The sequence below is a fragment of the Dermacentor albipictus genome, chromosome 1 (genome assembly GCF_038994185.2).
Source record: "Dermacentor albipictus isolate Rhodes 1998 colony chromosome 1, USDA_Dalb.pri_finalv2, whole genome shotgun sequence".
Classification (NCBI taxonomy): domain Eukaryota; kingdom Metazoa; phylum Arthropoda; class Arachnida; order Ixodida; family Ixodidae; genus Dermacentor; species Dermacentor albipictus.
Window position 1 is genome coordinate 517882304 of NC_091821.1, and position 17453 is coordinate 517899756.

A 17453-nucleotide genomic window follows, 5' to 3' on the forward strand; every position below is an offset into this window, starting at 1 on the left:
GGGCATCAGGGCTGAAGTGGGCGAGAATGGGTGGTGAGGAGAGAAGAGTAACGAGATGAGAGAAGGCGGCGGCTTCTGCAGTACCCCACGAGAATTGTACGCCTTTCTTCAAAAGATTAGTGAGGGGTCTAGGAATTGCCGCAAAATCTTGAATAAAACGACAAAAGTACGAGCAAAGCCCTACAAAACTTCGAAGGTCTGCGGCTGTCTTCGGAACCGGAAACTCTCTGACAGCGCGAGTTTTGTCGGGATCAGGCTGTACTCCGGAAGTGTCAACGAGATGGCCCAGAAGAGTAATTTGTCGGTGGCCAAAACGACATTTGGACGAGTTAAGTTGCAGCTTCGCCTTTCAAAATACATCAAGTATAGTTGCGAGACGTTCAAGGTGAGTGTCGAACGTTGGCGAGAAGACGATGACGTCGTCGAGGTAGCAGAGGCATGTGGACCATTTGAAACCTTGGAGCAAGGAGTCCATCATACGCTCGAAGGTGGCAGGGGCGTTGCATAATCCAAACGGCATTACTTTAAATTGGTATAGGCCGTCAGGTGTGATAACGCGGTTTTTTCTCGGTCCATATCGTCAACAGCAAACTGCCAGTATCCCAAACGAAGATCAATAGACGAGAAATAGCTGGAACCATGCAGGCAGTCAAGGGTGTCGTCTATACGTGGGAGCGGGTAGACGTCCTTCTTAGTAATGTTGTTCAGATGACGGTAGTCCACACAGAAGTGCCACGTGCCGTCCTTCTTCTTAACCAACACCACAGGTGACGCCCAGGGACTCGAAGAAGGCTCAATGATGTTTTTATCGAGCGTTTTGTTGACTTCGTTTTGAATTACTCGGCGTTCTGACGCAGAAACTCGATACGGTCGTCGGTGAATGGGCGTAGCATCGCCAGTAAGAATACGATGCTTGACGGCGGGCGTCTGGCCTAAAGGGCGATCGTCGATGTCAAAAATATCTCGGTAGGACGATAATACTTGGCAAAGCTCTTCAGCATGTGCCGAGGACAGGTCCGTTGCAACCATTTTCTTTATATTGGGATTGGCACCCGAGGCTGGGGCGAGAGGCCTGCTAAGCTCGCGAGAACCATCGGTTGATAACGCTGCCACGTATCAACGCTACCACAATCAACGGTGGCAAGGCAAATACCTTGCGGTAGAATTTGCTTTGCCAATCCAAAGTTACAGACAGGCATGCGAGTGCAGTTCCCAGTAATATTAAGTATACTGTGAGGCACTGTAACGTCATTCCTTATTGGAATGTCGGGCAGAGGAGTGACGAGGTACTCGCCATCAGTAACTGGTGGGAAAGACAACAGTTCGATGTAGGCTATTGACTTTGGCTGGAGGCGAAGAAAGCCAGTGGGACGTGAGCGGCAGTGGGGTGCGTAAGAAGGTTCTGCGAGCATAAGCAACTCAAGGCGAAGGGTACTGGAAGAGCAGTCAATAAGAGCAGAATGTGCGGAGAGAAAATTGAGGCCGAGAATGAGGTCGTGGGGGCAATGAGCAATTACGGTGAAGAGGACAGGAGTGTGGCGGCCGGCGATGCTGACGCGTGCCGTACACATGCTGATGATAGGCACAGTACCGCCATCCGCAACGCGGACTACGCGTGCCGACGCTGGGGTGATGAGCTTGTTCAGTCGTCGTTGGAAAGCAGCTCTCATAATTGAAAGATGTGCTCCTGTGTCGATGGGTGCCGTGACAGGATAGCCGTCAACGTCAGCGTCAAGAAGGTTTTGGTTCATTGGTAATGTGAGCAGAGTATTTGAGGGCAGGGTCGACAGTGCAGCTTCACCTCCAGAAGCTGCAGTGCCTAGTTTTCCGGCTGGGTCCGGGATGCGATAGGCGGCAAAGAGAAGCGGCGGGGTTGGGGCGAACGAGACTGACGGTGTCGAGGTGAGGGCGAGCGGCTGTAGTGAAGGTTCGGAGCAGGGGCATCAGCAACAGTGGGTTCATGGCGGGTGGCATAGGGAACAGAAGGTCCAAAAGTACGGGAATAAGTGGCGACGTATGTCCGAGGAAGTGGTGGCCATCGGTTGCAGCAGTGACAAGCGACGTCGCCGATGTGACAGCAGTGGAAGCAGATCAGCCTGTCATCAGGGGTACGCCATTCGGACGAGTTGCGGCGAGATATGGCAGAAAAGGACTGTCGGGGACGAGGACGGCCGGTAGAGAACTGGGGAACGTTGGGTTGAGACGTTGTACACACGGAGTTCAGACCCATGTTCTCAAATTCCTGTCTGGCTACGGCCTGAACCATTGCAATCGTGGTTGCTGGCGGATCGGGAGGTGTCGCGGCAAAAGCTGGCGGACAGGCGACCTGAGGTCGCGACAAACAATACGGGTGACGTCATCACAGGTGGTAGCCTGACATGGTCGACCCTCACATGTCGACGTAGCAGCAGTGGCCGCGTGATGTGGTGTGGTACGGCGGCTCTTAGCCTGTTCAAGGCGACGGCATTCTTTAATGATGGCGTCGATTGTCGAGACGTTGCCGAAAACAAGTAAATTGAAAGCGTCGTCGGTGATGCCTTTTAGGAGATGTAACACTTTATCAGCTTCAGTCATAGCGTCGTCAGATTTTCGGCCTAGAGCCAAGACGTTGAGGATGTATGAAACGTACGGCTCTGTAGATGTCTGAACACGAGACGCAAGAGCCTTTCTCGTGGCAACCTTGTGGCCAATGGGGTCGCCGAACAGTTCCCTGAGCTTTTCTGTAAAATTGTCCCAACTTGTTATCTCATCATCATGTGTCTGGTGCCACACGCGTGGGGTGCCGCCGAGATAAAAGATGACATTGGCGAGGATGATCGTTGGATCCCACCTGTTATTAGTGCTGGCATGTTCATATAGCTTGATCCATTCATCAACGTCCTGTCCCTCCAGGCCAGAGAACACCAGGGTCGCGATGTTGGGCAACCGTGACGACGGGAGCAATCGGAGAAGCTGAAGCCGTTGCAGAGGTGGTCTCGTCACCGGGAGGCATGGTGACAAGCTCGATGTACCGACCACTTCGGAGTTCCGTGGCAAGGACGAGGATCGCTCACCTCCACCAGAATGTTAGGTGTAGAAAGATACAGACGGAAGAGGCTATTTACAAGCTATTTACACTGGACTGGAGCCAGAGCGCCAGGCCGACATTTTCTCGCGCCAAGGGCACAGACCCACTTTGTCGTCGTTCTCGCGGCGGCTCGTCTCTCAGGTATCTACTGATATCGTAATAATATATATCTATTATATATTATCTATATCTATTATTTATTATATTTCCTTTATCTTGTGGTCAAACTTACATAGGCCAGAAAGATTGTTGCATCAATATTAGACTAATGGAGCATGCCAATTCATTGGACAAAAAAGACACTAACCTGACAAAGCATTGCAGTATTTGTAAATGCGTACCTTTCTTTGACGATACACAATTGTTATTTTTTCATAGTGACAAGACTACCAGAGAAGTCGCTGAAGCATTCCATATCATCAAAAAATCTAATAGTTATGTTAGCAAAACATCTTTAATCTTGTCAGCGAAAGAAATGGCATTGCTGCATAAAGGGTAGATTGCAAGGCAGGTACATTGCGTGTGTATGTTTCTGTCCGGAGTTTGTATCTGATCATCGATGTATGACCGGGCACGTGCGTGCCCAGTTTTGTATGTATAAGTTGACTTCTTACTTCAAATAAATCAGTTGTAAGTTCAGCGCCGTGTTTGTCTCCTCTTTCTGGTCCTGTCGTGTAGCGCTGTTTGAATTTTATTGTTCCATGTAGTGGGACTGGGGAAATGCAGAGACGAAGAAGATGTCTTTTTTCTGGTTGTTTTGCAACGGGCTTTTCCGCCGCCTTGCTCAGGGTGTTGTCTCTTGTTCCCGTTGAACCGCGATACTGGTGGAGGTGCGGGTTAACACAACCCGATGCTCCAGACTCCTCCTGGGAGCCGTTCATCCAGCCTGGACACTCTGTCACCCATTGCAACACCTGTGCATTGTTTCAGTCGTCGGTTGCAAGGCCTTGCTCCAGAGCTCACCTCCCCCCTGCGGGAACCTTTGTCCAGGTGCTACCCATCGCCACCAATGGCCAACACCTGCCTGCTACAGCATCCCGAAAGCATCCATTTGTCCAGACTGCCACAGGTAACCCTTCTTCAACTGCTAATTCCGGATCGCTTTCACGGCGGCACCTTTGGAGATATCAAAGACTGGCTTGACCAATTTTAGTGCATCACCAAGATCAATGAGTGGACTTCAAAACAAAAGCTCTCCAGTGTCTATTTTGCTCTTGGCAATAGTGTGAGTACATGGTATGAAAACCGAGAAGGCAGCCTATCGACCTGGAATGACTTCCGCCAGCAGCTCCTTGATACCTTTGAGAGTGCCGACCGACAGGACCGTGCCCAGCAGCTAATTGAGTTGCGGATTCAAAAACCCAACAAATCCATCGCAATGTTTGCCGAAGACATGGCCCATCTGTGTCATAGAGCCGACCCAAACATGACGAATGATAAAAAGTTACGCTACCTCATGCGCGGCATTGGCATGAAAGAGCAGTTGTTCGCCAGACTGGTGCGCAATCCACCAAGTGCCGTGGCTGATTTTATTAAGGAAGCTGCTGCTTTTGAGTGAGCACTTCATTAACGATGCAGGCAGTATGATTGCTTGTCCAGCAGTAACGACGTCAACGCCATAATTTTTGACGCTCAGTGCTCTCTGCGTGATCTGATTAGGGAGATTGTTCACGAAGGAATCTGCAAGCTTGCGACTCCGACAGTGGAACCGCCGTGACGGCTGTCACCGAAGTCATACTTGATGAAATTAGGCAAGCATTGTCATCTCCAAACCTTAGTCCTGAACCGCATTCCATGCACTACGCCGCCGTGGTCTGAAGTTCATCACCTGTTGTGTCAATACTGCCTTACCACCAGTCGTCGACTGCCACACCTTGGTCATCCCAGGAAGAGCCTCCAAGATGTCCGCAGTTTCGGAAAACAGATGTATGGTGGACTGCAGATTGGCGCCCACTCTGTTTCAACTGTGGTGGTACTGGCCACATTTCCCGCCATTGCTGGTATCATGACGTAGCATTTTGCCCTCTCCGCCCATGGTTTTACGGTCGACGTGCCAACGACGACTACTCGCTACGCTGCCAATCTCCTTTTCAAGGATCTCGAGCCACATACTCGTTCTCATTTTGACAATCGCCGAGCCAATGACGAGGAGTCGCTGCCGAGTCAGCGGCCGACATGGGCCATCGCTCGCAATCTGTGTCTCCTACACATTGGTCTGCACCAATACGCCGCACTTTCACTGAACTCAGGGACAGGAGGTCACCTAGCCCACGCCGGTTAACTAAAGGCGGCGACCTCAGATGGTTAAGGTTGCAAGCCGTCACGATGATAAAAAGCCCTCATTGCTTCCACCACAGGACACTATGCAGCCGACGAACCGTAACAGCGACAAAGTTGCAAGTGCAGACCTTATTGTTTTTGTTGATAGGTAGCAAGTGACAGCTTTGGTCGACATTGGTGCTGACTTCTTCATAATAAGTCAAGACCTCACAGCTCGTCTCAAGAAAGTAAAGACGCCGTGCACAGGGCCCCATATAAGGACTGCAGGAGGCCAGTAACTGATGCCGGCCGGATGATGTACGGCGAGAGTCAACATAGGATCTTTCATCACCACTTTCATCATTCTCGTCGCGTGCTGTAAAGACATATTGGAATAGACTTTTTGAGGGAGTATCATGCGCGGGGTGTCTACCAACCGGGAAAACCAGAAATTTTGAGGTCTGGAAAAAGTCAGAGAAAACTCAGGGAATTTGTGCTTCTATCAGGGAAAATTAGCTGTAATTTTATTGAAAGGGGCGAAAGTCGCGGTAATGCTGGCTCGAGTTACAGACAGGAATCGTAACGGATCGTCTTTGACGCATTGTCGTCAGCTGGAGGAGTTGCCAGTGTACAGTCAACGACCGACTTTCCGGATGCCCGGTAATTCGGACGGATTCGCGGTACCACCACGTACCCCATAGAGCCAGTGTATCGGAACGTCTGAAATTTCGGACGCAAGAGCCCTTCGCCGTCCAATTTTCCGGACTTCTTACCGTGACCGCAGGTCCGAAATGGCATTAATCAAAGCCACCACCGTTGCCGTTTCGATTACCTCGCCGTCTCGAACCGGCACTCTCGCACGCAGATCCGCTGGCAGCCGTAGCCACCACTGCGGCAACGCTAGGCCTAGCCGCTTCGACGTTCGCTATTCAGCTTCTTGCCGTTACGTGCCGTGTTTTTCATTGAAAGAATTCGCCGCTGGCAGCAATGGCACCGACTCCGTCTTTGTGGTCCTCTCGATTGGCTTAGAAGCTTGGAAAGTACGGTGGGTTGCATTATGGCCGGTTCCCGAAAGTTAGCTTCGCCTCTGTACAGAAATGTTACTTGGTGAAGCATACGCAAGTGTTGCGGTGAAGCATTACAAGCATAGGAAGGGGCAATAGTCACGGGTCACAGTATGTATTCCTTAATTATGCACGCGTGCACCCGCCAACTCCTGTCACAGTACGAGCACCGATATGCCTAATCCGTGTACCGACAGGCCTTCAGAGCGTTTTCGAATGTACCTGTGGCGGTTTGAGCCCTTAAGAGCAGTAAAAGATTATGCATTTATTTGCGGACCTTTTCGCGGCCCCTAGGTAGTTTCGAAAAATCAAACTTCCTAGGAGCCGAACTCCCTAGGGCCCGCGACAACGTCCGGGAAAACGGACGTTGACTGTGCAATTGACCGAAAAAATGCTTCAAATAGACCGCGGAGCGAAGGAGCTATGGAAGGAGGACGAGAACAAAAAGGACCTATGCATTGAGGAATGAATGAGAAAGGAAGCGTGCTTCCGCCGTTTTGAAGGAGCTTGAGCTCAAAAAACAAAGTGTTGGGTGATTCCGAGATGCAGTTGTACCCCTAGCAAAAATGACCAATAGAAAAACCAATAGGCTATGGGATTATTGAACATATTGGTCTATAGGTATTGTATAAGCCTATTGGTGGCTTACTGGTATATATTGGTGCTCTACTGGCCTATTAGTAATATACTTGCCTATTGGCACTCTATTGGCCTATTGGTAGTGTATTTGTCTATTGGCACTCTATTGGCCTATTAGTAGTGTATTTGTCTATTGGCACTCTATTGGCCTATTAGTAGTGTATTTGTCTATTGGTAGTGTTGCCTACTGGTCTAAGCACATTGTTCATGTATCAAAACAATGGTGCTATACAGCAGTGAGGACTGCAATGTGGCAACCAGTCTATAAAAAGAACAAATTTGATTTGAAAGTAGGCATGTATTTATTTACAAATAATATTTACAAAATTACTTCATCAGATCCGCAATCTTTCCGAGCATGTTGTGCCTCCTTGTTATGTCATCTTCACTGCTGCACCGCTTCTCAAGGTAGTGCCTGAAAAAAACTAAAATGGGAAAGGTCAGCAAGTGAAAACAAAGATTTCGAAGTACTACTGAAAGGACAAGTATGTATGGCATATTAACATGAAAAAAATGTGCTGATCCCACTCACTGTGGAAACAATAAGCAAAATTTGATGAGCCAGCAATAACAAAGAGCTAAACATGGTAAGAAATCCAGAGTGGTCTTATATAACACCTATGCAGAGATGTGACATATGTCACATCTCTGCATGCAGTGAATTCACTGACGAATGTATCTTGCAGTCACCCTTAGTCACAACAGCATACCTTGCAGACATTTGTGGAGAAACACAACAGTGTTATCCCCAAATGGATAACAGCATCTATACCTTCATACATCAGAAAGAAAGCTTCACCAAACAGCCTTCCTACTGCAGCCAGTCTTGTCACACACACACACTTTAATGGGATTCAGCAAAAATGGTTGCGAATTATGGCATGGCTTCATGGGTTTTTTTGGGGGCACTTGCTCCACTACCACCTACCACAATGCAATGTTTAAATTTCAAAAGCAAATTGTATGCAATATGGCATATATGCCATGTGTTTCAAAGTGCTAAATTGCAAGAGGGAAATGAGGGGTAAGGTTGCTATACTGCAGTTCTTTGTGCGTCTATGGCCTAATGAACAGTGCATCTGATGCTGCACTGGAGTACCGAGGTTCAAATCCCACCACAAGACCTATAATTTTTTAACTGACTGACAGCTTGTGCCGAGTCATTGAGGCAATAAATTGGCCAATTTATACAACCATGCCAAGCTTTGGGAGGTAGGCAAAGAAAGCTTTGAATTGAAAACAGTATTGTTAAAAAGTGGCGTACGTCAATCTCGAACACACAAGCCCTGAGCAGCTACAATTGGAATAATACATTGAGAAAATTGCAAAGGAACATGTCGCTGACTTTTGAAAGAACAGACTTATGGCTGAGGGGTGTACAAAAAAAAAATGCTTTCTTCGGGGCCAATCAAGGAACATGACTGGATTAAAGCATACATTTTAGCGCATCATACTTGAATGCGTCCAGAGCAGGCATACTTGTAAAGCCAACAAAAGTTTCCAATGAAATTTGTTGAATATGCAAAACAGTAGCACTGAGGTTTACAGGCTAGGAATATATGAATCAGCTCCACGTGCGTTATGAGCGATTCCTTTCAACAATGAAATTCATCTACGCCACCATTATACATACGTGAACAATTAACCCATGCAAATTGCTAAGCTTGCTTCCTTTTCCCTACAGTTTCTTACAAGTTAGGGCGATGTCATTGAGGGAGAGAGAGCGTTAACATAAATGAAGACATTTTGTTTTCCACACAACAATGTAATAACAGTATTTTCCTTCTCTGCTGTCAAACAGGCTGCATGTTGCATGTTGAGCTCTATAATGTTTGATATCTGTAGAAGCTGGGCACGTGCAGCGCCACAAAAGGCAAAGCAAGACTTATGCGGCCAGACGTAAGAGTGAAATTTTATTACCTCGTCCAATGAATCCGCGCTGGACATTGACATTTCGCTGTCCTCACTGTCCGACGGGCGTGGAGGAAGTGGGACCCGCCTTGTCGGTTGATGTGCAGCCGCTTTTGTCTCTGCGCAAAATCAGAGCACAGCAAAATCAAACGCAGCCTAAATATAAGCAAATATTATAGAAGAACAAATGTATATATTAGAATTTAACTTACCAAACAACCGCAGAATCTGCGCTCGAAGAAAAGCCACTTTGATGGTCGTCCTTCCAGTGCACTTTGTACCACCTGTTGCTTTGGTAGTCTGAAATGCTTTGAGAGCTGAAATTTTTTATATCTCCGATGCTAACGACATCTCGCGCGTCGTCGTCGCGAAATCTGACCGACGCGTACATTGCAGTACAAGCACAAGCGACGAACACTCGCAATTACTAGAGCTACGGATGCAAGCCAACGCCGCCATAGCATACGCCGCCGACGCTACCGTCCAAGACCACGTGACCACGTTGTGTCATGGCAGCACGAACGTGGGCTAGCAATGGCTCTCGTCGGCTCGCATTTTCTTTCCCCCGTGGCTTTAAAAATGAGAAAACGAGCAGTATACTTTTTTTTACTTTGCTATTTTTATTTCTTGCTTTGTTTGCTATGCTTAGAAACGTTTTTGCATTAGGTGCATGAAGACAGTAATGTGAGAAAGCAAAATAATGTAAAACATACAGCGTCACCACGCGACGACTCATCGTCAAATTTTTTGTGCCCCTACACGTTTTTAAATTCTGTCTTTGTATGGTGCTCTGTGATTGCCTACCGTAATTGCCATAATTCTGTGCCTGTTATATTGGGTTCCCGTAGTAGTGGTCACGTTTTACGAGAGTCCTTGCTTGGTGACGATCTCCGCGGCATTCCTCGCCTTCCGAACGTCCGTTTTTCTGCGAGCGATGGAAAATCGGGGCGTCGCCGGTAGCAGTGCACGTGAACCCGAAGAGGAAGCGCAAGTGCTATTTGAAGCCTGAAGCGAATTTCACGGTTCCAGGAAGCACTCTTTTTTATCAGCGTGTGCAGGGAAGCTCTAATCCCGGTACCAATTTGAGCTGCGAGCGGTCTCCGACTGTGGAGCCAGCGAACTCGCCACCTCACTTGGACGACAGCGTGCAACCAGACTACAATTGTTTGCCGGCTGAAGTGGACGACGTCGCCGACAACACAAGAAATGACGATCGCAGCCGGAGATCACCGCAACATATCGTCAATGACCGTGCAAGCGAAGAACCGACAGGGTCTGCACATGCGGATGCGGGCAGTGAAAGCAACTGCGTGGACACAGCGGACGGCGAGGACGACTTCATGAAATTGTTCTCAGGGGAACGTCTGCCAAACCTGAGTGTTGCTGATGCAATGGTTACATTGATGGCGTGCTCAACGTGAGCAGGGCTCAACTGGAGCGACATGGAAAAGCTAGTACATGTGGGAGCCGAGTACCTGAGTACACGAGTACCTGAGTACATGAGTACCTTTTGCTGGGAGCCGAGGTGCTGCCTTCATCTCAATATTTGTTGAGGAAGGCGTGGAAGAATTGGCAGAGGCAATTAGTGAAGCGCTACTACTTTTGTACGACCTGCAGTACGCCTGCTGCCAATGCTGAAGCACACAGTTTTGTTTGTTCAAACTGCAATTCCCGGAATTCGGCGCACAATTTTTATGCAGTTATGAATTTGCAGGAACAAATTGACGTTTTACTTTCGAGTAAGGTGGTGGCTGCGGCACTTCTCGACTCACTTGAGAAGAAGAATCTGCGTGAGGTTTCAAACAAAAATACAGTGCTCACTGACATCACAGATGGAGCACTGTATCGCAAGCGTATGAAGGGAAGTGAGTGGAGCGACATCACTCTCACATTCAATACTGGTGGTGCCAGAGTGTTTAACTGTAACGAAACTTCCTTGTGGCCCATTCAGTGTGTGATCAATGAGTTGCCGGTAGCAATTGCGCTGCTGGCACTAGGAACTAGATTTTGGTCGTTCTCATGTCTGCTCATGTAAACTTAAAATATTTTTCTCTTTTATAAAGGTTCAAGAACTGTTAATTACAAGTTCCCACAACACTCTTGCTCATGTATCTTCTTTTTTCAATGTGTATGAATGCTTCACATTTAAAATAAATGTTTGTTCGAAACCAGCACTTTGTTCTTGTCTGCACTTTCACTATACCTGTATTGTGCTGGTCTGCACGAATGCCTAAACGTTGAAGTGACACGGAAAGACGGAGCTAATTATAAAATCTGTGCACGGAAACTATTAACTGCACACATTGAATTTGGGGTTTAAAAAGAAATATTTCCACACTGAGAAAGGAGACAAGAGCTACATCTAAAAGAATGCAATGAAGGTTGATTCTAGTGGTAACAGGAAACAGTCTGCTTAAGGCACAGTGCCAAAGCACTGTCCAAGTTCTTGGGAAGATTTATAAGGATGAAAAAGGAAACTACAAAAGCCACAGCCATTAAAAAAGCCTGGTAATGTGTAAATGCACGTATTTGTAGCATGTTTATAGCATGTCCTTAATGCCACAAGCCTTAGCAGTGATTTAACAAGGAATGTAATTTTGAGTGATTTTGACAAGATGACGTACTGTCGGGCAGCAACTGCTTTCTGAGCAGCATTTAGGCACGAGTAAATTGCCCCGTACCCTCAATGGGTGAGAAAGATTAAGCTGGTGCATAAAGTAAGCTTGGGTAATCAAAGTCTAAAAAAGAAAGTGGCAGGTGTTAAGCGTTATAGGGGGAACAGTTGGTAGTGCTGCTGTTGGCTCTTTTTGAGGTGGCAATAACTCAAAACGAGTAGGCTATGTGCACATGAAAGCTGCCAAGAAAAGCACTTCCTGCCCTGATGAACACAATTCCATTGTTTATATGCTCCAGCGCCATTCTTTGATCAACCACTAGATCACATGAAGCCTTTCACTTCCTGTGAATCTTAATCTTATTCAACTTTATACAAGTTTATAGCATAAGCATAATTTTGGGCAGAATATCTGCACAAGTTAAATTAATAGAGAATTGTTACTGAGCGACTAAGGCATCAGGTATTAGTAAAATTGCTGCCACATTTTGAAAAATCCTCATTCATATTCGATGCAGTTTCTATTGAATGATTCAAAACTGCCATTTTATTAAGGTTGATCCAAATAAAGCTCTCGGTTCTACAGGAAATAATGTTCTACTGACTAAATTTGAACTAAGTAACTCAAAACTCCTAGCAGTATCCTGCTGGTACCAATGGCAACCACATTAGTCTTTAGGTCGCTGATAACACCTGCCACTTATTGATGCCCATTGGTACCAATACAAGCTCTACTGGCTCTATAGGAGAAGTAGGAGTTGTCATCTATTTCATCCTATTGGTGCCAATACAAGCTCTACTGGCCCCTATTGGTACCAATACAACTTCTGCTGGTCCTATAAGTGACAAATAGCTGGCATCTATTTGACCCTATTGGTGCCAATACAAATCTATTGGTTCTATAAGTGACAAATAGCTGGCATCTATTTGACCCTATTGGTACCAATACAAATCTATTGGTTCTATAAGTGACAAATAGCTGTCCCCTATTGGTACCAATGCAAAGTCTATCGGACCTATAGGCAAGAAATAGATGTCGCCTATTGGAACCTATGGGTACCAATAGAATTCCAATAAAACCGATAGAGTTCCAATCAGTTACCTATAGAACCCACAGCACAGCTCTATTGGACCAATAGAAAATTCTATTGGCATTTTTGCTAGGGGCCCTAATGTAAACCGAAGTAAACTCTTTAAGCAGTGAAACACAACAATAAGGCTTTGTGTGTGGGCTGAGAGTATGTTAGGACAGTTGAGGTTAACTTAGGAGCTGTTGAGAGAGAATCTCAATTGTGACAAAGTTTGGGCTTCATACCACTGAGCTTGCTATCTGTTAATAGAAATAGCTCATATTAGAAAATATTTGCTTCTAGATGCTTCTCCTTTTTATTTGTGTTTGAGAATGTCCTACTCGATTTGCAACTTTTTTTTCAAGACATTTTATTTGGTGTGCAATTTACTAACCCCTCCTTTCTATTCTCTTTTTGAATAACATAGACACTACTACTTAGTATTCAAACTGGATTAAGTCATTTTCTTAAAATTTTTTTCAAATGCTTATCAGAAAGCGACAGCATCGGGATATGGTTTCAGCCAGTCTTGACATAAAAACATAGTTCTGCGTCACTCAGGGAATTTCGCAACGGCACTCAGGGAAAACCTGGAAAACTCTGGGAATTTGGAAATGTCAGCTTGGTAGACACCCTGAGTATGATGCGGTCATCAATATCCCAGACTGTTTGGTTGGTAACATTTTATAACCCTGATCCAGTTGATTGCTTAGAACCACCACGCAACTCATTACGCCTCAGTGATGACGACGTTGTCGTTCCCCCTCGATCGTGCACTCTTGTTTCTGTAACATGCGATGCGCCGTTCGACGGGGAAAGAGTTACAGACAAAATAACCCTGCTGTTATTTACTCAAGGTATTTCAGTCGCACGAGGTACTGTCAATGTCGTCAATGGGCGCACAGATTTGTTGCTGATAAATTTCAGCACGGAGCATCGGCACCTTCCAGGGCACACGGTTGTGGCCTATTTCGACGGTGTTGCAGATGTTCAGGGCTGCTTTTCAATGCTTGAAGAAATATCTGCACAAGATCAGGCTTCTGTTCATGACATCAGCACTACCTTACCGCAAGAAGAACGACGAAAACTCCTTGCATTACTAGCCATGTTCCAGTACTGCTTCGTATCGACATCAGGAGTCAATCGCACGCCCTTAACCAAGCACCTAATAATCACGGAAAAAATGGCCAGCCCAATTCACCAAAACCCTTATTGTGGGGCTCTAAAGGAGCGTGAAGTGATACAGGAGCAGCTAGACTGCTTGAAGACGACATAATTGAACAGTCAAAGAGCCCCTCATCATCGCCTGTAGTTTTAGTCAAGAAGGACGGTAGCCTGCATTTTTGTGTCGACTACCACAAGCTAAATCAGGTTACAAAGAAAGATGTCTACCAACTTCCACGTATGGATGACTCCCTCAACGGGCTTCGAAACTTTCGTTACCTTTTCTCAATGGACTTGAAAAATTGGTATTGGCAAATCGAGGTAGACCCGAGAGACCGTGATCAAACCGCTTTTGTGATGCCAGGTGGACTGTAGGAATTTAAAGTTTTGCCTTTTGATTTGTGCTCTGCGCCCGCCACTTTCCAACGGCTTATGGACACCGTGCTTTCAGGGCTTAAGTGGAAAACCTGCTTAGTCTACCTCGACGATGTCGTAGTGTTTTCCGCAGCATTTGAAGATTACCTTGACCGGCTTAAAGCAGTTCTGCATCAATACGGTCTGCTGGCCTCACACTAAAGCCAGAGGAATGTCATTTTTGCTTTGAGGAGCTAGAGTTTCTTGGCCATGTCGTCAATTACATGGGGGATCCTAACAAAATTGCTGCTGTCGCACAGTTACCTGTACCCACAGATAAAAAGGCTGTCAGGGGCTTTCTCGGCCTCTGCGCATATTATCGGCGCTTTATTGCAGACTTTGCTCGCACTGCGTCGCCGTTAACTCGCCTCACAAGGGATCATGTTGCTTTTGCATGGGGCAATGAACAGCAAGTTGCATTTACCGATTTGCGGAACCATCTACAAATGCCTCCTGTGCTTGCCCACCTTAACAAGACAGTTCTTACAATGCTTCACACTGATGCCAGCAATGCTGGTCTCAGAGCCATGTTTGTGTAGTGCCAGGAGGGCACAGAAAGAGTGATAGCCTATACAAGCAGAACGCTCTCACGCGCAAAAGCAATCTACTCTACAACTGAGAAGGAGTGCCTCGCCGTCGTATGGGCGGTTACCAAATTTCGCCCATATTTGTATGGTCGCCCCTTCAAAAGATATCAGCGACCATCATTGGCTCTGCTGACTCGCAAATCTTAAAGATCCTTCCAGATGATTAGCACGTTGGAGCTCTAGACTGCAAGAGGTTGATATGACGGTCATGTACAAATAGGGGAAACGGCATACCAATGCCAACTGCCTGTCTCCGTCGCCCATAGAGTCGGCTGCTCCTTCAGATGAAGAGGAGACAGCATTCCTCAGTCTTCTCAATATGTCAACCATTGCACAACAACAACGTGACAACCCTGAGCTGCTTGGCCTGATTAATTTTTTGGGACAGACAAACTCAGACCACAGCTAAGGCTTTCGTAAGAGGATTGTCATTGTTTTGCTTAAGGAAAGAAGTCCTGTAGAAAATAAACTTCTCTTCAAGCGGATCCAGCTATTTGCTCGTCGTTCCTACTGCTCTTCGTTGTGAGGTTCTGGAAGCATGTCCCAACAAGATCACGTCTGGGCATCTAAGATACACACGAACACTGAACAGAGTGTGACGAAAATACTATTGGCCAGGACTGCCCATTGCCCTAAAACACCACGTTCAGACCAGCCTAGATTGTCAGCGGTGCAAGTCGCCTCCAACGAAACCAGCCGGCTTGCTACAAGCTGGTCAAGTACCGCAAACATCATTTGACCAGATCGGAACGTACCACTTGGGACCATTTCCTACCTCTGCTACAGGTAACCGCTAGGTTATTGTAGCAACTGACTATCTTACTCGCTACACCGAAACAAAAGCTATTCAGAGAGGCACAGCAGTAGAGGTGGCACGATTTTTATTGTCCTGAGGCATGGCGCACCTACCATCGTCATAACAGACTGAGGCACTGCATTCACAGCCACACTTTTAGATCACGTCCTGATGCTCAGTGGCACGACCCATCGAAAGACAACAGCCTACCATCCACAAACAAATGGACTAACAGAATGCCTGAATAAACCACTCGAAGACATGCTTTCAATGTACGTCAGTATAGAACACAAAGATTCGGGTGAGATTTTGCTTTATATCACGTTTGCTTATAACATGGCTAAACGAGAAACTACACCGATGACTCCATTCAGCCTTGTTCACGGACAAGAAATAAGGACAATGCTCAATGTCATGCTACCACACGAACCTGATGACATTGACACAGATGCCGATGCATTTACACAACGTGCAGAAGAAGCCGGGCAGCTCGCACTCGTGCAAATACACCGGCAGCAAGAGTACGACATGGGTCGCTGTAATGCCCATCATAGACCTGTAACTTACAAACCCAGTGACCAAGTGTGGGTCTGGACGCATATACAAAAACTGTGCCATCCAAGAAGCTCCTCAGGCGATATTTTGGACCCTATAAATTACTGTGACTGCTAAGTGACGTCACATACGAGGTCATTCCAGACAGCCCTTACTGCACAAAGCGCCACCAACACCGTTCTGAACTTGTGCATGTAATGCACATGAAGCCTTATGTCAACGAGTGACTGTACGACGGACTTTCCTGTTCACTGAGCGAACTTTATTGTTTAGCATCAAGGCGATGCTCTTTTAGAAAGAGGGCAAATGACGCGTGCTGCATGTAGGCATGTAGACGACGACGAGGATAGTACCTTAACGGACTCCATGTAGTGGGACTGGGGAAATGCAGAGACGTACAAGACGTCTTTATTGTAGTGGTTTTGCAACAGGCTGTTCTGCCGTCTTGCTGAACATGTTTTCTCTGGTTCACGTTTAACCTTGACAATATGTATAAAAGTAACAAAGGTGTTATAAAATGGGGGAAAAAAGGCATCTGAGCTTATAGATATACAGCGGGGTCTAAGGCAAAGGTGCCCTCTGTCACCTTGTTGTTCGTGTTGTAGCTATAAGGATTAAAGATCAAATTAGAGAGGAGTGGACTTGGCTTCAACCTTTCTTTTTTCAAGCAAGGGGAGTGGATTGAACAGTCATTACTGTTCACTGGTGTATGTGAACGACATTGTATTTATGGCAGACAACAAGGAAGATTTACAGGGATTCATGGACATTAGCAGCAACGTGGGAGATAGGTTAGGTTTAAAGTTTAGTAACGAAAAATCAGCAGTCATGATTTTTAATAGTAATCAGGGTGACGAGAATGGGATACAGGAGGTTACACTGGAGGTAGTGGGTAAGTACAAATGTATTGGCATGTGGATAAACAGTAGGGCTGAGCACCTATTGGAATACGAAAAATATGTAACGACTAACGGTAGCAGGAATGCAGCTGCGATGAAAAATAGGGCACTGTGGAATTACAATAGGTACGAGGTGGTTAGAGAGATTTAAAATGAAGTGATGGTCCCTAGTCTGACTTCTGATGATGCGGTCCTGCGCATGAGATCAGAGGTTCGAGCAAGGTTGAAAATTAAGCAACGAGGAGTAAGTAGGCTTGCTCTGGGAGCACACGCAAATCCACCAAATCAAGGGGTGCAGGGTGACATGAGATGGACGTCATTCGAGGGCAGGGAAGCTAGCAGCAAGATAAAATTTCAGGAACAATTGAGAGAAATGGTGGGAAAGCAGTGGAGGTGCAAAGTTTTCAGTTACTT

The 17453-nt window shown here is 46.5% G+C and overlaps 1 protein-coding gene and 1 long non-coding RNA gene across 12 annotated transcripts in view; one reads left to right on the forward strand and one right to left on the reverse strand.

The window, feature by feature from the left end:
- gwl (serine/threonine-protein kinase greatwall) overlaps positions 1-17453 on the forward strand; it is a 472763-nt gene that overhangs the window by 323435 nt on the left and 131875 nt on the right. Inside the window, exon 14 of one of the 11 annotated variants that reach the window (XM_065444899.1) lies at positions 2893-3604. The exons of the other annotated variants lie outside the window; for them this stretch is intronic. Within the exon in view, the coding sequence (XP_065300971.1) occupies positions 2893-3227 (335 nt within the window). The 3' untranslated portion in view covers positions 3228-3604. Of the gene's footprint in view, positions 1-2892; positions 3605-17453 lie in introns of those variants that run through there. 11 annotated transcript variants of the gene reach the window in all.
- LOC135912437 (uncharacterized) lies at positions 7317-9517 on the reverse strand. Its single transcript, XR_010567665.2, has 3 exons — positions 9153-9517; positions 8950-9059; positions 7317-7454 (listed from the first exon to the last, which is right to left on the reverse strand). It is a non-coding gene; the product is annotated as an uncharacterized lncRNA (long non-coding RNA).